A 27110-nucleotide genomic window follows, 5' to 3' on the forward strand; every position below is an offset into this window, starting at 1 on the left:
TATGGACTTTTGTCCACAAGAGGGCTGTAAGGGTTCAGGCATTGAAAATATTGAGAACTCTTTTTTGTAACAGAGGTGGAAGCTATTCAGCCCACTAAGTCAATGCAATCTCTCAGATCAATCCTATTATTACATTCATCCAAGATTGTCCTGAAACCTTTTCTCTTACATATGACTGACTTCCCCCATTACCTACCTGAATAGGGTACAACCTCTTAACCATATAACAATTACAGCATGGAAACAGGCCATCTCAGCCCTTCTAGTCCGTGCCGACGCTTGCACTCACCTAGTCCCACTGACCCGCACTCAGCCCATAATCGTCCATTCCTTTCCTGTCCATATACCTATCCAATTTTACTTTAAATGACAATACCGAACCTGCCTCTAACACTTCTACTGGAAGCTCATTCCACACAGCTACCACTCTCTGAGTAAAGAAATTCCCCCTCGTGCTACCCTTAAACTGTTGCCCCCTAACTCTCAACTCATGTCCTCTTGTTTGAATCTCCCCTACTCTCAATGGAAAAAGCCTATCCACGTCAACTTGATCTATCCCCCTCATTATTTTAAATACCTCTATCAAGTCCCCTCTCAACCGTCTAATTTACAGTAGGCAGTCAATTCAACAACCACAAAGTCTTTCGTATTTGGGAGGAAACTAGAGCATGAAGGGAAACCCGTGTGATTATTGGGGAAACATACAATGTCCAGAGACTGCAACAGAGGGTAGGACTGAATCTATGTCATTGGAGCTACCAGATAGCTGTCCTACCTGCAGCACAACTGTGCAAAGGCAACAACAGATAACGTTTTGATGCTGAGAGAATCAAGGATTATGATATCAGCAGTGGAAAATGGCCCTGCAGTAAAACATCAACAATGATCATTTTGAAGCACAAAGAGGCAAAAAGAGCCAGGTAATCAATTCCTGCTTTTATATCTCAGGTTCCTGTACTTCTTTATCTGGTTGGTTTGACAACTGTCTTATACCAGTGTCCAGGCAGCATCCATGGAAAAGAGTCCAGTTGACGTTTTGGGCTGAGACCCTTCATAGATGCTGCCTGGCCTGCTGAGTTCCTCCAGCATTTTGTGTGTGTTGCTTGGATTTCCAGCATCTGCAGATTTTCTCTTGTTTGTGATTATACCAGTGTCTTCTAGGTAATTAGCACCAAAATAATTTGGTTTTACTGTCACTCATTATTTTGAATACTTGAATAAAATTTCCACATTCTTTTCAGGTCTTGAGAATAATTCTTCACATAACTGAAGCGCCCCACTAGCATTATGCTAAATCTCATCTTCTTCCCTCCAAGGCCTGACATATTCCGAGCATTCTCCCATAGTACAGTGCCCAGAACTGGACACAACTCCAATGAATGACTAATGAGCATTCCGTAAATCTTTAGTATATTCCTTGCAAGTCCAGGAATCCTAGATTTTGTTTTAAACAGTTTCCAAACTTGTCTCATGTCTTCAAAAAATGTGTAGATTCACCCATCCATTCTGCTACTGCACCCCTTAAAAATTCTAACAATTCATATTGCCTCTCTTCAATCTTACAACTATAGTGTAAAACTTAGTAAACTTTGTATCCCACAAGGCTGCATTCTCAGCTCCCTAGACACTCATAACCGTTATGGCCAAAGAAACTTGTGGATGATACCACCGTAATGGGCTGCATCTGAAAAAACAATGAATTGGAGTATACAGTGTCTATAAAAAGTATTTAACCCCCCCCCCCCCCCATTGGAGGTTTTCATGTTCTATTGTTTTACAACATTAACGGTGGATTTAATTTGACTTTTTGACAATGATCAAGAGAAAAAGGTGCTTACGTGTCAAAGTGAAAACAGATCTCTACAAAGCGATCTAAATTAATTACACATATAAAACACAGTTGATTGCTTAAGTATTCACCTCCTTTAATATGGCACACCAAATCATCACTGGTGCAGTCTAGCTGTTTCAATTGACTGTAGTAAAAATACACCTGTATCTGGAAGGTCCAACTGCTGGTGAGTCAGTATCCTGGCAAAAACTACACCATGAAGACAAAAATTCCGAACAACTCCATGAAAAGGTTATTGATAAACACAAGTCAAGAGATTGATACAAGAACATTTCCAAGTCACTGAATATCTCTTGGAGTACAGGTAAGAGAAATGGAAATGGAAAGAATATGGCACAGCTGTAAATCTGCCTAGAGCAGGCCATCCTCAAAAACTGACTGACCATGCAAGAAGGGGACTAGTGAGGGAGGCCATCAAGAGATCTATGACAATGCTGGAGGAGTTACAAGCTTCAGTGACTGAGATGGGAGAGACTGAGCATACAACAACTGTTGCCCGGGTGCTTCACCAGTTGCAGCTTTATGGGAGAATGGCACAGAGAAAGCCACTGTTGAAAAAAACTCACATGAAATCTCAGCTACAGATTGCCAGAAGGCTTGTGGGAGGCTCTGAAGTCAGCTGGAAGAAGGTCCTAATGCCTAATGAAACCAAAATTGAGCTTTTTGGCCAGACTAAACACCATGTTTGGCATAAGCCAAACAACGCACATCAAAAACACACCATCCCTACCATGAAGCACGGTGGTGGCTGCATTATGCTGTGGAGATGCTTTTCAGCAGCAAGCCCTGGAAGGCTTGTGAAGGTAAAGAAGGTAAATTGAATGCAGCAAAATACAGAGAAATCCTGGAGGAAAACCTGATGTAGCCTGCAAGGGAACTTCAACTTGGGAGAAGATTTGTTTTCTAGCGAGACGATGACCCCAAATATAAAACCAAAGCTCCACAGGAATGGCTTAAGAACAACAAAGTTAATGTCCTGGAGTGGCCAAGTCACAGTCCAGACCTCAATCCAATTGAGAGTTTGTGACTGGACTTGAAAAGGGCTGTTCACTCATGCAATCTGACAGAGTTTGAGCAGCTTTGTAAAGAAGAATGGGAAAAATTGCAGTGTCCAGATGTACAAAGCCGTTAAGAGATTTATTCACACAGACTCTAGGCTGTAATTGCTGCCAAATGTGCATCTACTAAATACTGACTTGAAGGGGGTGAGCAATTATGCAATCAATTATTTTGTGTTTAATAATGGCAATAATTTTAGACCAATTTGTAGAAGTTTATTTTCATTTTGACACAGTGTCTTCTGTTGAGCAGTCAAGAAAAAAAGCAAAAGTAAATCCAACTTGATTCAATGTTGTAAAACAATAAAAACATGAAAACTTCCGGGGAGGGTGAATACTTTTTATAGGCACTGTAGGAAGGAGATAGAGAGCCTAGTGACGCGGTGCCATGGAAGCAACCTTTCCCTCAATGTCAGCAAAACGAGAGCTGGTTATTGATTAAGGAACTGGGATGGTGTACATGCTTGATTATATCAATTGGTGCTGAGGTTGCAAGTTGCAAGATCCTAGGAAAGAACATCACCAATACCCTGTCCTGGTCCAATCCCACTGATACTATGGCCAAGAATGTTCACCAGTGCCCCTACCTTCTTGGGAGGCTAAAGAAATTTGGCATGTCCCTTTGACCCTCACTAATTTTTAAATCAATGCAGCATAGAAAACATCCTATCTGGATGCATCATGGCTTGTTATACCAACTATTCCATCTGTGGTCACAAAAAAAACTGCACGATAGTGGACACAGCTCAGCTTATCACAGAAACCTGTACCCTGTCTACACTTCTTGCTCTCTCAGCTCAGCACAATCAATGGTTCCATTCACACTGGTTATTTTCTCTTCTTCCCCTCCCTTCAGGCAGTAGATAGAAAATAGAAAAGCCTGGAAGCACATACCACCAGGTTCAATGACAGTTTCTATTCTGCTGTTTTAAGACTATTGAATGGTTCCCTAGTATAACAAGATGCACCCTTGACTTCAGTGTACCTCACTATATTGCATCCAATTGTCTCCTTGCAGTGCACTTTCTCTGTGCAACCTTAACATTTACCGTTTTCTTTTTCCTCAATTCATTCCTGTTGTAATGATTTGATCTGTATTAACTGCATGCAAGATGAGTTTCTCACTATACCATGGTACATGTACACCAATTCACAATTTACATTAAATTTCAACAAGAGGATGGCCTGCATCACCAGACTACTTCTAATCTCCTGCTGTGCTCCCATCTTCCTCACTGTTTACAATGTTCCTGAGTTTCATCTGCTTTGCAAATGTCGATGTTACGTTTGGTACATATTATCTTTTATGCAAGAAAAGGTAACTAATAACCATCAAGGTACGCCAATGTACAAAAAATTCTAGAAAGTCAACCTCTCACACCTTGCAAGTGCATACATACCAGAGCCAGTTGCCTGTTAAGTTTTTAAGTCTTTATCAAATCCTTCACATGGTACTTGATTAAGTGACTTCCGTAAACTTTTTCTTTATATATGAACAACTCAAAATCTGAGTGGTTATAAATAAATTAAATGGCAAGGGAGTAGGGGGGGGGGGGGGGGGGCAGAAGAATACCATTTGGTTACATTTGAATTGATAGATAATCTTACCTATTCCAGGAATAATGTGAAATTCATCATTTACTTTCTTGTCTACTGCTGTGGTTATGATGTTAACCTTGGGAAAGGCATAAGCCACTGAATGCACTCCCATTTCAGCCATCAATAATGAGAGTAGAAAAATTTTATCTTCCTGCACATCATGATCCTAAAATAAGTCAGAATAATTTTATGCAGTGCACATTTTAAATACTCTAACATCAAATATGTTGCCAGATACAAATTGACAAAGCAAACTTTTCTGCAAACTAAAGTTACTTCTTAAAATTTTCAGAGACCATTCAAATTTTCAGCGTAGAGATAACAATTTTAAGATAGCTGGAAGTCAACTTTATACAGTAAATCAGAAATAGGTAATTCACAATATTTTCATATAACCATTTGGCTCTATGAGAATCTAAACTATAAATGACTATACACTGTATTGTAACATTACACCCAATGTACCAAAAGACTGTCTGCTATATTAACCAATGCGATTTAATTCTGGGCCCTAAGCTTTGGGTGAGGCAAGGAAATAAATTCAGATACCTCAATTACTCTCACATTACACTATATATTGAGAAAGGAGAAAAGATGATTGCCAAAACAATTCTTTAAAAAATACTATTGTTTAATATGCATATTATGACAAGACCAAATTTATCCTAAAAAATGAGATAAGCTTGGTCTTATCAAAACATTCTGAATATCAAGTTTTTCACTAATTGATATATAATTCTAATAGCTTAAAAATAAATCTCCAATTCACTGTGTAGACAATTAACACTTCAAACAGATTTATGGCCAAGCCCATTAGTTGTCACATGCAGACTCAGTTTCACTAAACTGAAACGTGCCAACTGAGATATACCAACTGAATTGAAAACCACTGACTAATGATCACATTTTATCTTACTATTTTAAATTAGATAGGGTATTACAAAATTAGCGAATTCTGTTAAGAAAGTTTTAGCATATTCTTTGATGACTATTTTGCATTTCTTTAACATTTTCATATAAAGATTTATGCATATCCCAAAGCACTTTAAGTATATTAGAACACAGAACAGAACAGGAACAGGCCTTTCGGCCTGTGATATTGTACCAAACTAATTAAATGCCTTATCTAAACTAATCCTTTCAGCCCACACAATGTCCCCATCCCTCCATTCTCTACCCATTCATGTAACTATCTAACAGCCTCTTAAAATATCTCTTATCATTTTTGCCTTTACTACGACCCCCAAAGTATTCTAAGAACTCACCACTGTGTAAAACAAACTTGCCCCACCCATCTCTTTTGAGCTTATCCCCCTCACCTTACATGTCTGTACCCCAGTATTAAACAATTTGACCATGGGAAAGAGATACCAGCTGTCTACCCTATCTAGACCTCTCAATCTTATAAACCTCTCTCAGGTTTGCTGCTCCAAAGAAAACAAAGTTTGTACAATTTATCAAGAAGTGCTTGCCCAACTTCACATAACCTGCCCTCTAATGCATTCCTATAGTGGGGTGACCAGAACTGAATGCGATACTCCAGATGTGGTTGAACCAGTCTCAGCAACTTAAACTTGTTTCACTTTAACATTTTGCCATTCTGATGAAACGTCACCAACCAGACACAATAATTGCTTCCCTCTCCGCGACTGCTGTCTGATCTGTTGAACATTTCCAGCATCAGCAGTGCATCGCTTTTAGATTGCAGAAACTACTGAGCCCTTTCATGAGAAAACAGGTATGCTAACAGAGACCTGATTTACTATACACAGAAGTTAAAAGAGGTGTGAAATACCCTATATTGTTAACACTTGTCAACACATTAAACCTATTTCTTTCTTTGAATTTTATGATTCAAAATGGATCATTTACCAAAGAAGTTTTGTTCAAACTGGTTGTTCAATAAATCATAAACTACTGCTTGCATTTGTCTTTCACAATCAGAACTTCCATATATATATATATATATATAACCATATAACCATTACAGCACGGAAACAGGCCATCTCGGCCCTTCTAGTCCGTGCCGAATGCTTATTCTCACCTAATCCCACTGACCCGCACTCAGCCCATAACCCTCCATTCCTTTCTTGTCCATATACCTATCCAATTTTGCTTTAAATGACAATACCGAACCTGCCTCTACCACTTCTACTGGAAGCTCATTCCACACAGCTACCACTCTCTGAGTAAAGAAATTCCCCCCTCATGCTACCCTTAAACTTTTGCCCCCTAAGTCTCAACTCAGGTCCTCTTGTTCGAATCTCCCCTACTCTTAATGGAAAAAGCCTATCCATGTCAACTCTATCAATTCCTCTCATAATTTTAAATACCTCTATCAAGTCCCCCCTCAACCTTCTATGCTCCAAAGAATAAAGACCTAACTTGTTCAATCTTACCCTGTAACTTAGGTACTGAAACCCAGGTAACATTCTAGTAAATCTTCTCTGTACTCTCTCTATTTTGTTGACATCTTTCCTATAATTCGGTGACCGGAACTGTACACAATACTCCAAATTCGTCCTTATCAATGCCTTGTACAATTTTAACATTACATCCCAACTCCTATACTCAATGCTCTGATTTATAAAGGCCAACCTACCAAAAGCTTTCTTCACCACCCTATCCACATGAGATTCCACGTTCAGGGAACTATGCACCATTATTCCTAGATCACTCTGTTCTACTGCATTCTTCAATGCCCTACCATTTACCATGTATGTCCTATTTGGATTATTCCTACTAAAATGTAGCACCTCACACTTACCAACATTAAACTCCATCTGCCATCACTCAGCCCACTCTTCTAACTGGCCTAAATCTCTCTGCAAACTTTGAAAACCTACTTCATTATCCATAACACCACCTACCTTAGTATTATCTGTATACTTACTACCGTAATCCAATTTACCACCCTATCATCCAGATCATTAATGTATATGACAAACAACATTGGACCCAGTACAGATCCCTGAGGCACACCACTAGTCACCGGCCTCCAACCTGACAAACAGTTATCCACCACTACTCTCTGGCATCTCCCATCTAGCCACTATTGAATCTATTTTACTATTTCAATATTAATACCTAACAATGGAACCTTCCTAACTAACCTTCCGTGCGGAACCTTGTCAAAGGCCTTACTGAAGTCCATATAGACAACATCCACTGCTTTACCCTCGTCAACTTTCCTCGTAACCTCTTCAAAAATTCAATAAGATTTGTCAAACATGACCTTCCACGCACAAATCCATGTTGACTGTTCCTAATCAGACCCTGTCTATCCAGATAATTATATATACCACCTCTAAGAATACTTTCCATTAATTTATCTGCCACTGATGTCAAACTGACAGGCCTATAATTGCTAGGTTTACTCTTAGAACCCTTTTTAAACAATGGAACCAAGTTACAAGCCAAATTATTTATGAATGTACAGAAGTATTACTGCAGATGACATCTCCTGGTATTTTATTATTAAAAAAATTAACAAGCAATGGCCATGGTAGATTTAAATTTCTTTATTGTTTGAAATAGTTATGGAGTAAAATATTGGTATAAAATACTTAAACATTAATTTACCAGAGACTGCAATTCATATCAGTGCATAAATTCTAAGCAATCTATACTTAACTAAATGGATACTCACCAAAAGGACTCGAACTGCCATCATAGCAGCAGCACCTGTTGATACTGTACTGTCCATCAAAATGACATAATCTTCACTGATATCCTTAGGTAATCGAAGATAATGTAGCTACACAAAAGCAAGAAATTAATCAATTTACAGCTTTCATCTAGTAAGGAATGCAGTTACATCAACTGACAACTATGGAAGAACTACAAATCAATTATGGTTTTACAGAAAAGTAAAGCCTTCAGGGATTTTGCTACTTATATTGGTGCAATGAATAATCAGTTAATGTAATGCATGTCTAGAAATGTTTTTATTTTGTAACCAGTGACTTAACAGAGGATCTATCAGAGGTTAAAGATTAATTAGGAGAACTTGCATGCTTAGAAGAGTATATGGTTTAGTATGTTAACCATGCTTGCTTCATCTACAATTTGAAATGTTAAATCATATTATATAAAAAAGAACATAATCAAGGCATGGCAATTATTCCAAGATTCCCTAAGAAAGATGGTCTAGAATTGACCAGCAGTCGGTACCTCAGGCTCTCCTGTGTCATGATTTGTCTGAATAAGAATCTTTCCTAATCTGATATCCTTGCACACTGCTGTTAGTGCCTGCTCCATTGTTTCACCAGCACGGAGAATGGAAACTCCTGTTATCTGAAGAACAAGGAATAGTTCATAGTTACAGCTTAGTTATAGAACATTCACAAGACAGGCGTTTGTAACTCAGGGACAGCCTGGAGTAAGTTGTCCTTTTCTTTTTTATTTCTGCTCCCTCCTAGAGGATGAATTTTGATTAGACAGACATTCAGGGCATCAAGGTCTCTCCAATTCAATCTCTAATCACACTCTTTCATTTAAACATTACCAAGACATCTTCAGTAACTGCTCATTATTCATTATCACATCCAATCACACCAAACGCTTATATAGTAGTAACAGGTACAGTCGGTATATGCAAGAGAGTAAGATTATTTGGTTTATGATAGAAACTTATTTGCATTTTAAGGATCAAATGAGATTTAATGGAATCAACAAGCCAAACCGCTCCTGCAGTTTTGCAGAGAAATACTGGTCATTTTCTAATCATTATTCTATATGTCTCCAATCAACAAGTCTGATACCGAAATACGTAAGTCAGAAATGAACTGAAGTCAGACATCTTACCACAGATGTCTGGTTAAGAACAAGTGCTACACTTCCTCCCTCATGACCATTCAGGGCCCCAAACAGTCCTTCCAGGTGAGGCAACACTTCACCTACGAACTTGTTGGGGGTCATCTACTGTATCCGGTGCTCCCACTGTGGTCTTCTGTATATTGGTGAGACCAGATGTAGATCGGGAGACCGCTTTGCTGAGCACCCATGCTCCATCTGCCAGAAAAAGTGGGATCTCCCAGTGGCCACCCATTTTAATTCCACTTCTCATTCAAATTCCGATATATCAATCCATGGCCACCTCTACTGTCGCAATGAGGCCACACTCAGTCGGAAGAGCTCTCTATTCCATCTGGGTAGCCTTCAACCTGATGGATGTCTTGAACTTTCAGTAGTTGCCCATCACCTTCACCTTTTCTTTTTTCCATGGCCTTCTGTCCTCTCCTCTATCAGATTCCCCCTTCTCCAGCCCTGCATCTCTTTCACCAATAAACTTCCCAGCTTGTCCCTTCCTGCCCACTAGATGCCACTACACCATCAGCTGGCTAGTAACTGTTATATGGATAAAATAAAATCATTTAACTTCCTTCCCTATTTAGAATTTAATCCTGGCGTTGAAACAGAAAACCCACATCCTCTGTTATTTAAGCCTGTCCATAGTACACAATTTGTCTGGATTTATTCCTTTCATTTTCTTTACAATCTTGTAATTAGATAATTAAATATGATGAAATTCTATTTGTCTAAGTAACTTTCCCCATAAATTCCTGATCATGTATTACTTCAAGTGTAAGTATCTTCGTCCTATAAATGCCTGATACAAAATATCAAGTAATGCTGAACTAAAACCTTATTAGAAAAAGCATTAAACACATGATTTGCAGAATTCCTCAACTAAAGTAATATTGTATTTCAGGAACATTTAATGCAAACTAAACATTAGGCTTTTCTTTAAAAATATGCTGTAATTCACAGATCTAGCCATATGTGATTTACAGATTCTTATCCTGCAATGAAATTTTACTCTGGTAATTTGAAATGAACATTAGGAATCAGTATATAATAAAAACATTGTAGACAATAATGGCAAAACACTCACCCTTTTCCCATCAAATCGTTTTCCTTCGTACAGTTCTCCTTGAGGCGTTTCCACTGTAACAGGCTGTGAAAATTCATTCCAGAAGGAAATCAGAAAACATTTAAAGAACATTATTGCTTTATTATTTTGACAGTAAATACTAATTTATACATTAATGGACTACTAGCCTAAAACAGGCTTCCTATTTTACCACTGACATGCGCACTCTATAAACTCACCTTGAGCGGCAGAAAGGAAAGAGCATGCTCAATCAGTAACCTCATTAACCTTTTTGAATAGAAGATGAACTCATCTCGACTTGTGTCTTTATTTCTGTGCAATGAAAGAAATTATTAAAAATAGCTGAAATTCCATTTGTTGCATGTCAGATTTAATCAAATGATATTATTTTTAAAAGTATCCTGTAACCCAGCCCTTCTCAACCTTTTGTCATGGAGGAACCCTTAAAGACTATTATATTTACAGCTTGTGGTACGTTACCGTAATCAGTAAGTTGTAGATAAAATAATCCAAAAATAATCATCAATGCTTTTTTAAGTAGAGAATTAATTTTTAGGCAACCTAACTTGAAAAAAAAACAGGTAGTTAAACTTAGCTTACCTTTCTTGAAATTCATCTTTCTTTCCCTTTCATAAATTTTAAAAACTCATGAGGCAAACATAATAAATTTCTGTTAAATAACTGGCTTAAGCCAAAATGGGACTTAAGTTTTCTTAAGGTAGGCTTAGTAGATTTAATTTTCTGCTATACCGGCAGAGTTTGTTTACTCCCACAAGTCAGTCGGAAGTGTCCAAGGGGAAGTTGAGGGAGGTAATTTGGGAGGAAAAGGCTGACGTCACAGCTCAAGTTGGGAGGGTCTATCCAATGCTTGGAAAACGCACCAAACTCATCAGTCTACTGTCCTCCCTTCAGTGCAATACTGCACTCACCATCAGCCTGCCGCCCTCCCCTCCGGGGAATACAGCACCCATCAATTATCAGCTTACCATCCTCCCCTCCGCACACCAATTATCAATGGCCTCCCCTATCTTGCGTCAAAAACTAAGAATGGACACAACCAAATAAACACAGTCCTGCTGCCCACCACTGTGAGTGTTAGCATTGTATCTTGCCCCAAGATCAAAAAACACTTTTTAAAAATCATGATCTCTTGTGGAGACACTAGCGACCTCTCACAGGACCCTAGGGTTCTGGGAATCCCAGTTGAGAAACAATTGAAAACTATGTAACATATATTAAGATTCTTATTAAAACAAGCATGCTCGTATGTCCACTATAAGAAAAACACTGAACAAGAATGGTGCTCATGGAAGGACACCAGTGCTCTCAAAAAAAAGTACCGCTGCACGCCAAGTTTGCAAAAGACCACCTGATGTTACAAAACATTTCTGGGACACTGGCCTGTGGACAGATGAGACAAAAGTTGAAACTTTTTGCCAGAAATGTCCACCACTATGTTTGGAGGAAAGAGGGCACTGCACACCAACATCAAAACCTCATTCCAACTGTGAAGCATGGTGGAAGGAGCATCATGGTTTGAGGCTGCTTTGCTGCCTCAGGGCGTGGTCAGCTTGCAACTGTTGAAAGAACAATGAATTCAAAATTGTATCGAGACATTTTACAGGAGAATGTCAGGGTAGTGGTCTGATACCTGAAGCTTTATAGAAGTTGGACAATGCAACATTACAATGACCTGATACACAAGAGTAAATCAACAACAGAATGGCTTAAAAGTAGGAAAATTTGTGTTTTAGAATGGGCATGCCAGAGTCCAGACCTTAACCCAATTGAGATGCTGTGAGATGACCTGAAGAGGGCTGTTCATGAAAGGTAACACAGAAATATTGATGAACAGAAACAGTTTTGTATGGAGGAATGGTCTAAAATTCCTCCTCACCGTTGTACAAGTCTGATCAGCAGGTACAGGAATTTGGTGGAAGTTATTGCTGCTAAAAGAGGTTCTACCAATTATTAAATAGAAGGGTTCACATACTTTCTCCAGTCTGGACACATGATTAAACAATGTGTTCTACAAGGACATTAAAAAAAAGTACAATTGTTTGTGTATTATGCAGATTGTGTTTGTCTAGTGTGACTTAGATGAAGATCAGACCACATTTTATGAGTAATTAATGCAGAAAACCAGGTTATTGCAAAGGGCTCACAAACATTTTATTTCAACTGTAGCTGGGAGTGATCAATGGAAAAGATCAAGGGTTGGACAAGGAATATCACAGGAGAAAGTGGACCATGGAAGAAAGAAAGGGAAAGAGGAGAGGCATTAGGGGAAAGTGAAGAGTAGTTGGAAGGGGGGGGGGGGGGGGGGGCCAAGAGATAAAATTACCAGAAGTTGGAGAAATAGACGTTCATGCCATCAGGTTGGAGGCTATTGAAACGGAATATAAAGGTCGTGTTCTTCCAACCTGGGAGTGGCCTCATTGTGGCAGAAGAGGTGGCCATGGACCAACATGTTGGAATGGGAATGTAGATTGGAATTGAAATTGTTGGCCACTGGGAAATGCTGCATTTTGCAGATGGACTGAAGGTGCTCATCAAAGCGTTCCCCCAGTCTATGTCAGGTCTCACTAATGTAGAGGAGGCTACGTCAAGAGAATCAGATATAGTAGATGACCTCAACAGATTCACGGGAGAAATGTTGCCTCACTTGGAAAGACAACTTGAGCCCCTGAATGCAGGTGAGGGAAGAGGTGAATGGGCAGGTTTGGCACACTTGCTGCTTGCAGGGATAAGTGCCAGGAGGGAGATTAGTGGGGAAGGATGAATGGAGAAGTGAATTGCAGAGGGAGTAATGCCAGCAGAAAGCAGAGAGCAGCAGGGAGATAAAGATCTGTTTGGTGGTAGGATCCCATCAAAGGCGGCAAGGTAGAGTGGTGGTAAGCGCAACGCTTTACAGGTGACCCAGGTTCAATTCCCAGTGCTGCCTGTGAGGAGTTTGCACATTCTCCCTGACTGTGTGGATTTCTTCCCACAGTCCAAAGACTTACTGGTTGGTAGGTTAATTGGTCATTGTATATTTTCCCATGATTTGGCAAGGATTAAATCGGGGGATTGCTGAATGACGTGGCTCAAAGGGGCAGAAAGGCTTATTCTCAACAAATAAATAAAAGATGGCGAAGTTGCAGAGGCTCATGGGGTGGTAGGTAAGGACAAGAGAAAGAGAGTTGGGATTACAAACTTATCAACGATGTTCTTATTAAACAGCACTGAAGGCTTAAAGGGCCTAGTTAACTATACCTTTTGCAAATTATACATGTAAAGGGGGTTTCTTCTTTTTTCTTTGTTACTGTGTATGTAATCAAAATGGCTTCTTTGTTTTGTTAAAAGCAGGAATGCTTCTTTGTTGCGAGAGAGTGCTGGAAGCTTGTTTGGGTTAAAATTTACTGATAACGAGAATTGTATTCCTTTGTAAACCAATTGGGATCAATGTTGTTCTTTCTTCTGAGTCTATAAGCTATTGTTGGCGGGCTTTTGGGGAGATCGGCGCGAGGGGTTGAGAGAGAGAGGACGCGATGCTGTAAGCTGGGCGAGGAACGGACCCCAAGCGGGAGTCCAAGGCCAGGAGGTACTCCGAGGAGAGGAGATAAAGCTAGATGTGCTTGGTCGACCACTTCGGGTGGTCCTAAGCTGCGAGTCGAGGAGTTCGGAGGGGATCGAATGGTGGCCAGAAGACTTCAGTAATTGAGCTCCAATGGTTGTGCACGAAGTGGTTTGGACTTTGATAAGTTTGGCGCCTTTTCTTTATTGTTTTTCCTTCATATATACTGTATTGTTATTAATCACTTAGTTATAGTAACCTTTATAAATTGTACTCATTTAATCGCATATGGTGTACTGTCTTTTTTTGGGCGAGGCGGGGACATCATACAGCATCCACACCAGCTGATTACCCAGTTTGGCGGGGCCGAAGGCTGCTCCCCCTAGACGAGAACGAGCTGAGCGAGCCTGGGGCGACCCAGGGGGTTACATACACACACACGTACAAATTTACAGGAAATGGGATCAGGGACAATATACCAATATAGCCTGAGAAATGGTTATAGGACAGGAAACAGAGACTGGGAATGAACAGTTAATTTTCAGATTGGAAGGCCACGGCCACTGGAATGCTACAAGGATTGAATAACGTTCACAAGACATGACTGCAAAACAACCATTTTACACAAGTTGGCGGCAGTGCGAGTTGTGAGGAGGTTTCAAGGAGATGTAATTAATTGAACATTTGAGGATGGGGAATGGTGAAATATATGGAAAAATGTAAGGTCATCCACTTTGAAAACACTTACCAATTTCTCTGAAACTTGAAACCTTGTGTTTTTAATTTTTAAGGGATCCTCAGGTTTCTATTTTATTTTAAAATCCAGAGTGATCTTGTACACTAATCATTTAAGTTTAACACATGAGACAGAACAACCGATTAGGAAGGCAATCAGTATGTTAGCTTGATGTTATTTTAGCTCAGGGTGTTCTGGAGCTCAAAGTTCAATTCTGGTGCTGTTCTGTAAGGAGTCGCTATACATTCGCCCTCTGGTCCTCTGGTTTCCTCCCACAGTCCAAAGACGTACCGGTTAGGTGAATTGGTCATTCTGAATTGATTAGGTTAGGGTAAATCGTATTTGTCGGGGTTGCTGGGGCGGTGTGGTGCAAAGGGCCAGAAGGCCTACTCCATGCTGTATTGCTAAATAAATAAAAGTACAGCTCAGAGCATCGAAGTTCGGAGTTCAATTCTGGTATCCTTTGTAAGGAGTCCCCGAGGAATGTATGGATTTTCTCCGGGTGCTCTGGTTTCCTCCCACAGTCCAAAAGGTGTACTGGGTAGGTTAACTGGTCATTGTAAATCGTCCTGTGAATAAGGTTAGTTGAGGGTTTCTGGGGAGGCGTGGCTCAAAGGGCCTATTCCGTGATGTATCTCTAAACAAAATATATAAACTGAAAGTGCAGCAAAGATTGACAGATATATCCCTGGAAAGGGGAAAAACCCTCCCATTCAGTTTAGTAGAATGAGTGATGATCTCACTTAAACATACATCAGCTCTTGTGGGCTTTGAGGAAACATGCAAGGATGATGATTCTTCCCTTAAGACATCTTGAAACCAAAGTTCCCTTAGCAGTGAACTGTGGAAATCTGGCCTCCTCATGAGAACTGAAGACTAGTACAACACACAATAACTAAGCAAAAATTTCCCTACCAAAGTGACTAAAAACACTCCACTGAAGAGAGGCTCCATCAGTTCAGAAAGCAAATTTTAAAAGAGTGTTTATTTATATCTCTTCTAGTCAATTAAAGCAGTCGGCAATTATAATCCAGGTCAGTGCATTCCTAATCTCAAAGTAATTTCCTAACAAATACACCCCAAACTTCATAAATATGTGCAACATTTCTTTTCAGCACAATGGTACCAATCATGGGCAAAATTTTGATATCCAGACTTTATTCTATATACCAATACACTTGTCCTTGACATACAGGATAGGTTATTCTTTAGTGAACCTTAGCCTCATGAGTTCAAAAGAAAGAGAAAGTGATTTCATACTGCAGGGGCTAGAAACATGACATCTGTTTACCTTCATTTCTTTAAATTCTGATTTATGTCTTTTAAACCTTCATGTTCTTCGACAGTAATTAATTGTGCCCCAGCCTTGTTAATAATATACCAGACTTTTTTTTCCCCCTTTATTGTGTCCTCATTCCCTACACGAAAGGGACACTACAATTTTTCCCCTTCTTGGTAAGAATCTCTACTCCTGTAATTATACACTTAAATAAAAACTTTAAAAGCAGGATCTATAATTACCTGATAATAGTATGCATTCCTCTAACTTGTGGAGTGCTTTCAAGGACGCTTAACTTATCTGGCAGTGGTTGACCTTGGTGGGCAGATGCAAGGGCTGCTCTGTGAGGGATTAAAGATAACACCAAGTGAAAATTGTTACCTGCAAATAAACCCTGAAGCAAGTATAATAATCTAATTTTCTGACTGTTGGCAATATTTTCGATAATAAAGCAAGATCCATCATCCATTCGAAGTAGGTACTGTAGCCTTCAAATAAAATATAGCAAAACTATGAGACAACTTATTTTGTTGGCATTCTAAACTTATTATCTTTCATTATGAAAATCTAATTTGAATGATCTAAAAAAATGTTAGCAAGTTTGTTGTTTTTAATTTCAAATACTGTGATGAGTCAACTAAAGACCATGGTTAGCAGATAACACATTGGCAAGAATTGAACACAAGCTAGCCAACAGGAAACAGAGGGTACACATAAATGTGTCTTTTCAGATTGGCAAGAAGCAGATACTGATGTGCCTCAGGGGGTTGGTGCTGGAACCTCAGCTTCAAATGATTTATATAAATAACTTGAAAGTAAGCAAAGCCAGACTGACAAGTATGTTGTGAAGCAGAGATAAGGATTCACAAATATGTATGGATAGGTTCAATGAACAGGCACTGATATATTAAATGAAATATGGAAAAATACAAAACTGTCCATATCAGCAGGAAAAAAACCCAATCAAAATGGGGAGGGACTACAGAAGCCTGCAACACAGACTTAAAACGTATATGAATTACAAATAGCTGGTATTACAGTTAATTAAAAAAGCTATCAGAATGCTATAGTTTATCATTATAAGGGAAAATAAATATGCATGGGTAAAAACAAGCTCTTTAGTCTCTTTTAAGAGAGAATGTTTGTCTTGGAAACAGCTCAAAGGTTTACTGGACTAAAATCAGGAATGGGCAAGTTCTGTTATGAGAGTATTTGATCAGGCCAAGTGTGCATCTACCGGAATTCAGAAATGTGAATGTGGACTTGATTGAAATTTGAGGGGTCTTGACAGGGTGGATGTGGAAGGGATGCTCTTTTGTGTGGGAAAAGTCTAGAACTAAAGACCAGTACATAAAAATAAGGCTCGTCCATTTAAAAAGAGTTGAGATGAAACATACTCTCTCCAAGTGTCACAAGTCCTTGGAACTCTGGGGGTGTGGCAGAAGCAATATTTTTAAAGCAGACATTCATAATTAGTTGAGCAGGCAGGAAGGTAAAAGTTACCACACGTGGAAGGGTTATGAAGTTTAAGTGATTAACTGTAATCATATTAAATGGCTGAGCAAGTTTAAGAGACCTACTCCTGCACCCAATTCATATGTGTGAAATTTTGCATGTTTTCCCCAAATAAATTAAGCTTGACAAGTCTTTTTATAAATCCAGTGGCAATTGTATTAATAAAATGAATTGCATGTGTTACAGGCCAATCAACTCCATACCAGTCCTAAATCTGAAGTGTTAACCATTCAATCTGTGATGTGATAGAGGTCCTGGAATTCACCTTGCCATTCTAAGGCAAGAAAAGGAGGAAAAAGCTGAGACTACTTCAAAGTACTCACATACTGATATCGAGAGACCAAACTGGGCTCTGGCAACGCACATACATGGTTCACCTGCCTCTCAATCTCCAACTTTACCGTATGAGCTCAATGTGACTCAATTGTGTGTTGGTTTAAGTTTAGATATGAAAATATAAAGTCCTCTGGTTTTAGCCTGGAACTAAGAACTTCATCAAAACATAAGTTCTCCAAGACTGTTTTTTTCTGGGCACAAGAGTACCCTTGGGACAGGTGAACTACCTGACACTTACAAAAAAAAGTTACTGAAAGCAGGGTGATTCAAGGAGTTACACCTTGGCTTCAGAAAGTCACAGGAGCGCTGTGCAATAGTGGATGGAGTGGACATGCACTGTGAGTTGGGACCATATTTTGGATAAGTCTTTTTTATGATTAATACATTTTGATAATGGTCAGATCTGAGCAACACATATACAGGTTCTTATTCTCATATTGGCCAGATCAGATTTTAATTTTATACTTGAGCAGACCACTACTACACACATTGTAGACACTTCAACAAAGAAAATACAGGGTAGCAGTCTGTGTGGTAAAAAAATAACATTTTTGCAGGGACTTGTAATGCCTTTTGGGTACAGAATTGTAACATATAACATGAAATTCTGACTATACACTTGGACCTACTGGCAATCCATTAATTTGAGTCGTCTTTTAAATGAAAATAATTTATTTTCTATTGTACATTCCTAATATATTTACAGTGATTTAAATATTGTAAAGGTTTTCTTATGAATGTGGGAATTATCAAACAAAATCAATCCTTATGAAGTAAAGCATTAATGATTTTAGATCTGAGTAACTTTGTGTATTTTATTTCCAATAAATTAGGCTTGGCCAAATTCAAACTCCAAAGAAATTACTACAGGTTTCACCACAGGCTGCTTTCCTCAGTGTCTAATCACTTGTATGTCCTAATCTTAATGTTTTAACTTTTTTTGAAATCCTTGCACATGACAAGATAGTCTCCTGTTGACTACAGGACAACAAATGTGACCTCTGTGCAAAACAGCGCAGCAGGGAATAGCGTAACAATTATAAATCAATGTGTCCAATATTAGTAGTAGGGAAGTTATTGGAGAATATACGAAGGGGCAAGATTAACGATTGCTTGGAATTAGCGTCTTGTCAGAGAGCCAGGATAGCTTTGTCAAGGGCAGATCCAATCTGACACATCTGAAATTTTCTTCAAGAGGTAGCAAATTCTATTCATGAGGGCAGTGCAGTTGATGTGTTTTACACAGAATTCAGTAAAGCCTTTGGCAAGGTACCACATGGGAAAGTGGTTTAAAAAATTATGGCCTATAGGATCCAGGGCAAATTGTGTCAAATATCACAATCTAAAGTTGACTGACAAAATACATCACATTCCACATCCACCCTCTTCTCCCTCTTAATGCTCCTTTTGTAGGATGTGGGGAGGCAGGAAGATGTCCAGTGTCCCTGACAATTACAACAGTGAGGTGCATCTAGATCTAGCTGCAGCTTCTAACAATCCACATTGTTGTTGGAGTTGGAACTGGATGAACTCAAGATCATTTGGGAGGCTGAGGGGGTGACAGATAGGCCATATAGGGAGGTAGTTACATCCAAGGTGCAGGACACAGGAAACTGGGTGACAGTCAGGAAGGGGAAAAGGATTAAGGAGTCAGTGTAGAGGACCCCCATGGCCAACCCCCTCAACAACAGGTATATCACTTTGGGTTGGGGGGAGGGGGGGCTTGTCCAAATAAAGGAAAGTCAGGTCTTTGGCACTGAGTCTGCCTCTATGACTCAGAAGGGAAAGGAGGAGAAGAGATACGCTATTGTGATAGGGGACAAGGAAATGGCGGATGGACTGAGTAAGTATTTTGCATCAGTCTTCCCTGTGGAAGAACGCGAACAGTTATCTGAGAAGCAATGTGCAGAAACTGGAGAGGGCTCAAAGGAGATTCACAAAAATGATTCCAGGATTGAATAGCTTGTTATATGAAGAGCGTTTGATGTCTCTGGGCCTGTATTCACTAGAATTCAGAAGAATGAGGGTGATCTCCTTAAGTTAAAATTCTGATGTTCTTTTTGATTTGCAAGCATTGCCTAAACCATCTCAATCTCTCATTTTCTTTAGTCCTACAAACACATTTTCTATAATTTCCAGATTCCTTTACCCTGCCTCATGCACTTCCTGTGTCTTCTCTGCCAATGCTTTAGCAACATTGGCAGATGTGCCTCACTAAACAACACTTACATTCACCTTCATCTTTAACGTTGGCTAGTCATTAGGTTACTCCAATAGCACCAGAAGCCTGAATTCTATCATGGAGTTCGAATCCCACCAAGGCAACTGAGGAATTTCTATTCAAGTAATTTAATAAATCTAAAATAAAAAAGCCAGAATCAGTAATGGTAACCATGTATCTACCAGACTGCTCGAACTAGCCATCTGATTCTCTTATATTCTTCAGAAGGAACTCTGCTATTTCTATGTGATCTAACCTATGAATAAATCTCAAAAATAACCCCAGTTCAGGAACTATTAAGGACAGACTCTAACTCTTTGAATGATCACCACCAAAGTCCATGTCCCATAAATAAACAAATGGCAGAATGTCTATGAATCAAGTCCTTGGTCACCTCCAGTACTTTTGGCTTTGTTTTCCCCTTCTTAAGATATTTGAAACTTAAGGTGCTACCCAATTGCAATTTGTCACGCAGCCGTCTTGCATGTAGATTCTGGGTGATGAACGCTGACTAACAGATGCCTGTATATGGACAAACTCACGATATTATCAAATTCAGAAATCTGATGTATTTTCATGCGTTTTTTTAACTACAAACAGAACAAGTTTCCCCTCTCTCTCTATACTATCCAGTAATTGTTCTTTCCTATCAGTCTTATTTGCTTCTGATGCTATTCACTATAATACTGTGGAACTATGGTTACCGTATCCAGTGAATTTTCTGACTTATGGACAAAATCAATTATGGATCATTACACCGGAACAGCCTGCACATATATACTTGTACAAAACAATATTTTCTTTGATATGTATTAACTAGTCAGATTCTCCTCATAGAAATAACTTTAAAAAGTATTCTTAATTGCTTGGATATTCAAGGAGACAGGGTGGGTGGGAGAGAAGGGAGGAAGAGATCAGTTTGAGTTAAAAGCATGCAGCAAAAAAAAAAATATCACATATGGAAGAAGAAAAACAAAATGGCATATGTCCATAATGGGCCAAACATTGGAACATATTCCTTAACAACAAAGCTTTGGTGGTTTGAGTAACCATTTGGATTGACTATGCTTGATAGGAGACGAGCTCTTAATACCACCGAAATTGGAGCAGCAAACCTTTGTGACTGTCATCGTCATAGGGTAATACAGCATGGAAACAGGACTTTAGACCCAATTTGTCCATGCTGTGCAAAGTGCCCATCCATTTAGTTCAATTTGGCTGCACTTGGCTCATATTCCTCAAAATCACTTCTATCTATTCAATTCCCTAGCTCTGACTGCCTCATTTTCACCATGGATCTCCAGTCCCTAAAAAGGCCTTAAAGCTCTTCACTTCTTTCTCTACAACAGACCCAACCAGCTCCCCTCCACCACCACCCTCCTCCGTCTGGCACTGGTCTGAGAACTGGTGCTCACTTCAACAATTTCTCCTTTGGCTCCTCCTACTTTCCCCAAACTCCAAGGGGTAGCCACAGGTTCTCGCATGGGCCCCAGCTATGCCTGCATTGGTTGGTTATGTGGAACAGTCCCTGTTTTAAGTCTTCTCCTAGTAATGCTCTCCAACTCTTCCTGTGCTACATTCACAAATGCATTGGTGCTGCTTCATGCACACATGCTGAACTTGTCAATTTCATCAACTTTGCCTCCAACTTCCACCCTGCCCTTAAATTCACTTCTGACACCTCTCTCCTCTTTCTCATTTCCTCTGTCTCCCTCTCCAGACACACTGTCTGCTGACATCTTTTATATAGCTACCAATTTCCACAGCTGCGGTAACTTGACTACATCTCTTCCCACCCTGTCTCCTGTGGAAATGCTAACCCTTTTCTCAGTTTATCATTTATATATTTAGCAATACAGCGCAGAGTAGGCCCTTCCGACCCTTCGAGCCTGTTGCCACAGCAACCGCACAACCCCCAATTAACCCTAACCTAATCATGGGACAATTTACAATGACCAATTCACGGGGAGGATGGACAGAGACTCCTTACAGAGTAGTGCCGGAAATGAACTCTGAACTCTGGAATGCCCCGAGCCATAATAGTGTCACACTACCTGCTATGCTACCATAGTGTTCCTTCGCCTCCGCCATGTGTTCCCAGGATGTGTTCCAGGATATCAGTGATGTCCTCCTTCTTCAAAGAGCAGGGTTTCCTTTCCTCCACCATTGATGCTGCCTTCTCCCGCACCTCATCCATTTCCCTGACATCTGTCCTCACCCTATCTTTCCACCACCTTAACAGGGATAGAGTTCCTCTTGTACCACCCCATAAGCTTCTACATGCATCACATCATTCTCCACAACTTCTGGCACCTTCAACAGGATTGTACCACTAAACACATCGTTACCCACCCCCCACTCCACTGATCACTCCCTCCATGATCCCCCAGTCCATTCACCCCTCTCCACTGCTCTCCCTCCCAGCAAATATCCCTGCAAGTGACAGAAATTCTACACCTGTCCATTCATTTTTTCCCTTACTTCCACTGAGTCCTTCCAGGAGAGGCAACACTTCATCTGCTAATCTGTTAGGGCCGTCTACTCTATCTGGTGCTCCTGATATAGCCTCCTCCACACTACTGAGACCGGATGTAAATTGGGGGGGGTTCACTTTGTTGAGCACTTCCACTCCATCTGCCAAAAGCACTATTTCCTGATAACCAAATATTTTAATTCCCATCCCCATTTCAACATCTCGTTCCAAGGCTTCTTCTTTTGCCATGATGAAGCCTCTCTCAGGGTGGAGGAGCATCACCGTATATTCTGTTAAGGTAGCCTCCAACCTGATGACATGAACATCGATTTCTCCTTTCAGTAATTTTTTTCTTTCTCCCTTTTTCTATTTCCACTCTGGCCTCTTACCTCTTCTCCCTTTCTTCCACTGCCCAGTCTCCTTTCCTATCAGATTCCTTCTTCTCCAGCCATTTACCTTTCCTACCCACACTGGTTTCACCTATCACCTTCTAGCCTGTACTCCTTCCCCTACCCCCACCTTCTTAGTGTGACTTCTTCCCCCGTCCTCTCCAGTCCTGATGGATCTCTGCCTGAAACACTGTTTCATAGATGCTACCTGACCTATTGAGTTCCTCCAGCATTTTTCTGTGTGTCACTCCTATGTGCTTATCCTAATGTTTTTAAATGCTGTCTCTATACCAGCTCAACCACTTTCTTTGGCAACACATCACCATAAAAGGCGGGCTCTATCGTGGGCAAAGTACTGGAGAGTTTAACATCGGTAGCTGAGCGAAGGGCGCTGAGTAGGCTACGGTCAATTATGGAAAACTCTGAACATCCTCTGCATAGCACCATCCAGAGACAGAGAAGCAGTTTCAGTGACAGGTTACTATTGATGCAATGCTCCTCAGACAGGATGAAGAGGTCAATACTCCCCAATGCCATTAGGCTTTACAATTCAACCGCCAGGACTTAAGAACTTTTTAAAAGCTATTATTAATGCTTTTTGAGATAGTGATTTAGATGCATATCATATTTTTTACTGAGTTAAGTATTGTATGTTATTAGTTTTTCTACAACAAGTGTATGGGACATTGGAAAAAAAGTTGAATTTCCCCATGGGGATGAATAAAGTATCTATCTATCTATCTTTACCTATCCCCCTCATGATTTTATCTAAGGTCACCTTATTTGCAAACAATGAAGTCTTAACCTGACCAACCTCTCCCTATAACATAGGCCCTTGAATGCTGGCAGCATCCTCATTAATCTACTCTTTCAAGATTCAAGATCATTTAATGACTTTTCCAGTATACAGGTGTAAAGCAGAGCAATACAATTCAAAATAAATGATGCCTTTCCTATAAAAGAGTGACCAAAGCTGTACACAGTACTCCAAGTGTAACCTCAGTAAAGTCTTGTACAACTGTGACACAATGTCCCAATTCCTATATTCAAAGTTCTGGACTGATGAAAACCGGCATGTCAAATGTCTTCTTCACAACCCTGTCTACCTCTGGTGCTACTTTCAGCAAACTCTGTAGCTGTAATCTTTTGTCCCTGTTCCAAGTCTTTCTTGGGCAATTTACCAGTCAGATCCTGTGCCAAATGCATGAAACAAATAGGTTTGGGAGTTTTGCTGAGGTACAAATATACAGCAGTCATTGATGCAGTAGACCATTGTCATCTACACTGTAGCTTTCTCCAACAGAATCAAAAGTAATCATCAGAACTGCCACAAACTTCAAAGTTTTATGAACTACGTGCTGTTGTAAAATATTCTGAAAATTGTAGATATTACAAAATACAAGTTCTTATTGATGTTTTAATCGCACAATATGCCATAATTGTTTGCTTAGCAAACTGGCCAATTCCAAAACTAGTTTATCCTCTGCATTTTATAGTCAGAGTAATTTTGTAATCGCTTTACATAAATCTTTAAAATAAGGATTTTAAAGGAAGAAAAGCATTTTAAAATGTTCTTATTATAGCTGCAAATCTAATCACTTGTAGATCCCAATCTCTAAGATTTAAAAATTTTGACATCCTTGTTGATGACAAGTAAGGCACCTGCTGACTGCAGAATAACTCATGTGGTCTCCCTTCACAAGTAAGACAGTAGGGAATAGCTTGGTAATTATAAACCAATGAACCCAGTAGCAGGAAAATTAATGGGGAAAATACTGAGGGAATGATCATTTGCAATGAGAAGAGTCTAGTCAGAGATAGCCAAGATAGCTTTAAGGGCAAATCCTGACAAATCTGACTGAATTTTATTCATGAAGGCAGAGCAGTAGATGTAGTTTACATGGATTTCAGTAAAACCTTTGGCAAAGAGGATCCAAGCCTGGTTTGGCAATTAGAGACAGGGGTGGTGGTGGTGGTGAGGGGTTGTTTTGCAAATGAATGCCTACAAGGATCAATGCCGAGCCCCTTGATGTTTGTAATATACATGAATGACTTGGATGTGCAAGTAGGAGGCATGATCAGCAAGTTTCAAATGACACAATGAATGTGCAGAGGAGCCTTAAGCTACAGAATGATAATCAACATGTTTGTGAAATGGGCTGACAAATGGCAGATAGTGAATAATCCTGATAAATGTGAGGTGAGGTGAGGTAATGCATTTTGGGAGTATGACTGAGGCTACTACATACACCACGAATGGTAGGATCTTCAGGGAGCATTGATTAGGGATCTGGAACTACAATTTCAGAGATCAATGAAGGTGGCAGATAGTGGCCTTCAGTAATTGACCATTGAATACAAAAGTAGATATGTTGTGTTCTAACTTTATAAAACTTTGGTTAGATCTGAAGTGTGTGTGGTTCTGGGTGTCACAATATAGGAAGGAAGTGATAATGCTGAAAAGAGTGCAGAGGAAATTCATTAGGATGTTTCAGTCAGGATGGATTGTTTCAGTTACAAAGAGTTTCACAGGTATGTTCTCCCTGGAAGGTTTTTTTTTCTTAAGAGAGGACACAACTTAGGTATGTAAATTTATTGAGCATAGATAGAAAACTTTTCCCCATAGCAGACATGGACAGATAGATTGAGGAAAGGGGAAGTGATTCAGAGAGAATACGAGGGGGTTCTTTTTCACCTTGAGGGAGATGAGTACCTGCAATATGCTGTCTAAGTGAATGGTTGAAGCATGGTCGCTGACAACATTTACGTTTCTAGAAGACCACTTGAATGGCTTAGGCATAAAACAATATGGGTGCCCACTGGTCGAAATGGATGTGGTAGACCAAATGGACTGTTCCCATGATGTATGTTACTATGACTATCTTACTATGCCATTTTTAGAAGGCAAAATAATAAATTAATACTGCATTTTTTAAAGTAAAAAAATACCAATCTCTATGTACATTTTAAAAACAAAATCAATATAAAAAATCCAAATTTAGTTTGCATAAAATATGTACACTGAACTTTTGAAATTAAAGAGTCAAGTAAACAAAGGCCAACATGAGGTGCAAGTGAATATATAAAAAGACAAGAAAGAAAAATAAAGTTAACTGCAATATCATGTTAAAAGTTGAAATCCAAGCTCAAAATACACAAGTTGTCCTCACATATCCCAGCGAAGTTTCCTCTGTTCAGTTCAGAATTATTCAATGCGAGACAATTGAAGAAACAGTCATAGACAGAAAGAGAAGACATCTATATTAGGCACAAGCACAAAGGAAAGCAGATATGTACTGAGAAAGCATTAGGGTGCAGTCCAAAATTCATTAATGAAGCTGTTTTGCTGGAAGGAGTAAGAACACAATTTCTTGACAATAGCTCATCTAATTTTGTGATTTCTTTACAAATTTAGTCACTTTACATCTCTTCCCTCACCCATTAATTTAATCAGATTAAAGGAAATCACAAAATCTTTCAAGGGCTGAATCCTGATGCAAAATGTATCATATACATTTAGTTTCACTCAAACTCAATGGTTGGAAACTACTATACAGAGCCAGTTATAAATTAATAATGTTTTTTTATACAGTTGTGAGTTCTAAAAACATCTACCGCACAATAGTTTTCTTTTTAAAAGCAATACAACATTTCCCTAAATGATTTTTGGACTTGCCCAAATTGTAGTTATTAAGATGGTATTTGTCGTAACACATACAGATTGTATTAATTATGTGGATTGTCTTTGAATCCAAATTAAATAGTATTTGATGTTTGAAGATTACAGTAGTATTTTTGTACTAGTCAATAGTATAATTCCATTCTATTTCGTTCGGTGAATACAAGGTTTAAATACTGTGTAAAATCTTAGCTTGAAACATTCAATTTATTCATTAAGTATTCAATTAAACAATTATTTGAAAACAGTACCAATTTTATTCAATAGATTTAATACAATTTTTAGTCAATTAGGCAGAGTATGGCTTTCAGATCATATAGCCAATTGATTAAACTTGAGCTGAAATTTGTCATAAAAAAAACATACCATTGGAATAACCAGCATCTGTATCTGGCTCTATATATTTAAACATTGTAACATGTTATTAAAAAGGAACCAGGAGATATGTGAAACATAGACAGACTGAGGCACAGAGACCCTTGAGGCAGATTAAATTTTGATCTTTCTGAAAGGCCATCAGT

General features: G+C 39.3%; 1 protein-coding gene across 3 annotated transcripts in view; it reads right to left on the reverse strand.

Moving 5' to 3' along the window:
* The window catches only part of LOC140733586 (uridine-cytidine kinase-like 1), an 85109-nt gene that overhangs the window by 4814 nt on the left and 53185 nt on the right, over nt 1-27110 (reverse strand). The window contains exons 8-14 of one of the 3 annotated variants that reach the window (XM_073057128.1): nt 26081-26100; nt 16219-16317; nt 10624-10717; nt 10406-10468; nt 8683-8805; nt 8159-8266; nt 4519-4675 (exon numbers count right to left, since the gene is read on the reverse strand). In XM_073057128.1, the coding sequence (XP_072913229.1) occupies nt 4519-4675; nt 8159-8266; nt 8683-8805; nt 10406-10468; nt 10624-10717; nt 16219-16317; nt 26081-26100 (664 nt within the window). The remainder of the gene's footprint in view (nt 1-4518; nt 4676-8158; nt 8267-8682; nt 8806-10405; nt 10469-10623; nt 10718-16218; nt 16318-26080; nt 26101-27110) is intronic. The other 2 variants (XM_073057130.1, XM_073057129.1) reach the window with 2 other exon arrangements.

The sequence above is a fragment of the Hemitrygon akajei genome, chromosome 9, assembly GCF_048418815.1.
Source record: "Hemitrygon akajei chromosome 9, sHemAka1.3, whole genome shotgun sequence".
Taxonomy (NCBI): domain Eukaryota; kingdom Metazoa; phylum Chordata; class Chondrichthyes; order Myliobatiformes; family Dasyatidae; genus Hemitrygon; species Hemitrygon akajei.